This window comes from Nerophis lumbriciformis, linkage group LG29, assembly GCF_033978685.3.
Source record: "Nerophis lumbriciformis linkage group LG29, RoL_Nlum_v2.1, whole genome shotgun sequence".
Lineage (NCBI taxonomy): Eukaryota > Metazoa > Chordata > Actinopteri > Syngnathiformes > Syngnathidae > Nerophis > Nerophis lumbriciformis.
This window is the reverse complement of record NC_084576.2, coordinates 6,855,001-6,857,307: the sequence shown is the minus strand read 5'-3', so window position 1 is coordinate 6,857,307 and position 2,307 is coordinate 6,855,001. Positions and strand designations below refer to the sequence as shown.

At 41.4% G+C, this 2,307-nt stretch overlaps 1 protein-coding gene across 1 annotated transcript in view; it reads left to right on the top strand.

Annotated features, from left to right (window-relative positions):
- Nucleotides 1–1,107: 1,107 nt before the first annotated feature.
- Nucleotides 1,108–2,307, top strand: part of foxi2 (forkhead box I2) — a 3,704-nt gene continuing 2,504 nt past the window's right edge. The window contains exon 1 of the mRNA XM_061924399.1: nt 1,108–1,779. Within this exon, the coding sequence (XP_061780383.1) occupies nt 1,131–1,779 (649 nt within the window). The 5' untranslated portion in view covers nt 1,108–1,130. The remainder of the gene's footprint in view (nt 1,780–2,307) is intronic.

The following is a 2,307-nucleotide window of genomic DNA, read 5'->3' as shown; positions in this document are numbered from 1 at the left end:
ACCATGCTGACTAGAATAAATGTAGAGGATTTAGTAAAAATAATAGTAATATTTGGATGAATTCCTACTACTGTAATTGCTGCCAAAGGTGCATCAACAAAGTACTAAGCAAAGGGTCAGAATACGTATGTACATGTAATTAAAAAAAAATGTTTGTTTGTTTTAATAAAATTGCAAAAAAAAAATCACATTGCCATTATGGGGTATTGTGTGTAGAATTTTGAGGACAAAAATGATCCATTTTGGAATAAGGCTGTAACATAAAAAAATGTGTTGGGGAAAAAATTAAGCGCTGTGAAAACTTTCCAGATGTACTGTAAATATTATAATAATAAATATCTAACTTAATTGTATCATTTGTCATTATTGATTATGTTCAGATTGGCAAGAACATTCACAAATGTTGACTTGTTTAAAAGTGAAGCTGCAATACAGTATTTCATGTAAAAAAATGGAAATTAGAGCTGTTAAATTGTAGTTTAATATCAAGTAACCTACAGATGGTGGATGCTTTTAAAAAGTACTTAAGACTCTAATTTTTAGAAAAGCTCTTTTTAATCTGTAACCAATTTTTCTCTCTTTAATTTGTTTTTGTCCAGCACTTTTACATTTGACGTCAAATTAAAAGTGCATTATAAATTAAAGTTATTATTATTATTATTATTATTATTATTATGTATTTAAACAAACAGTACATCTTATGTTTTATTAAAAGCACCATGCTGACTAGAATAAATGTAGAGGATTTAGTAAAAATAATAGTAATATTTGGATGAATTCCTACTACTGATACTAATCATTTATCTCACGCACTTTAAAAAAAACTCATCTTAAGAGTTCTAATTAAAATGTGTATTATAGCACTTTGCTAATGCTGTAATACTGCATGCATGCAAAAATGCAGCAGTGATTGTTGATGGACAATAAAACATTAATACAAGCTAATAAAGCTGCGTGAGGTGGACGGACTGTTCCGCGTGTGCTAGGCCACGCCCCCTCGCGTCCTTATTGGCTGCCGCGGAGCGTGAAGGCAATTAAAAGTCCCGCATGCCGACTGACACTTGTTGAGAGAGAGAGAACACCTCCAGCGTCTCACTGCACCTCCTTCTGGGGGGTTCCCGCCGGGAGTGATGATCGACCCCGAGTCCCATCTCCAGCAGAACCACCAGAACCAGCTCCATCACAGCTCCCCCAACGTCGGCTCCCTCCCGCCCAAAGGCGCCCAGCAGGCCCCGGACATGGCGGCGGCGTACTGCGACAGTTTCAGCGGCATGTACCACCATCACCACCACCACCACCATCACCAGCAGCAGCAGCAGCAGACCCTACAGACCTCCACCCACCGGGCGGCCGGCTTCGGCCTCGGGGAGTACGCGTCCCCGTCTAGTCCTTACCTGTGGGGCGTCAACCCCGCCTCGTCTTACCTGCACGCCGGTAGTCCCGCCGCGCCCTTCACTCCGCCCTCGTACGGCTCGCAGCGGCAGTTCCTGGCCGCCGGCTCAGCCGCCTTCGGCGGCCCGGAGCTGGGCTGGCTGTCGGTGGCGAGCCAGGAGGAGCTGCTCAAGCTGGTCCGGCCTCCGTACTCGTACTCGGCGCTCATCGCCATGGCCATCCAGAACGCGCAGGACAAGAAGCTGACCCTGAGTCAGATCTACCAGTACGTGGCGGACAACTTCCCCTTCTACAAGAAGAGCAAAGCCGGCTGGCAGAACTCCATCCGGCACAACCTGTCACTCAACGACTGCTTCAAGAAGGTTCCCCGGGACGAGGACGACCCTGGTACGTGAACGCAACACCAGGCTGCTCGTGCATGTGGCGCCAAAGGCGCTCACCGCGGACTGTGTCTACTTCACGGAACTAAAATAAAACAAACCACTTCGATGATTAAACAGTAAAATAACAACAACAGTCAATCAAAACATCTAAATGTACATTTTTAATCGTATTATTTTTATATATATATATATATATATATATATGTCTTAATAAGGTTATCCAAAAAATAGTGCTCGATACCGTAGTAGAGCGCAATATATGTATGTGTGGGGAAAAAAAAAATCTTGTTCTCCTGACGATTGAGGGTACCCCCCTCATGAAACAGGCCTGTAGAGATGAAATAGTCTTGTGATTTTTTTTTTCCCCACACATACATATATATATATATATATATATATATATATATATATATATATATATATATATATATATATATATATAGTAAAGTAAAGCTGCTACTTGAATATTACACTTGATTAGAATGGAATAAAACATTAAACGGTATTGTACCTTTTAATATGTGGAAAAAAA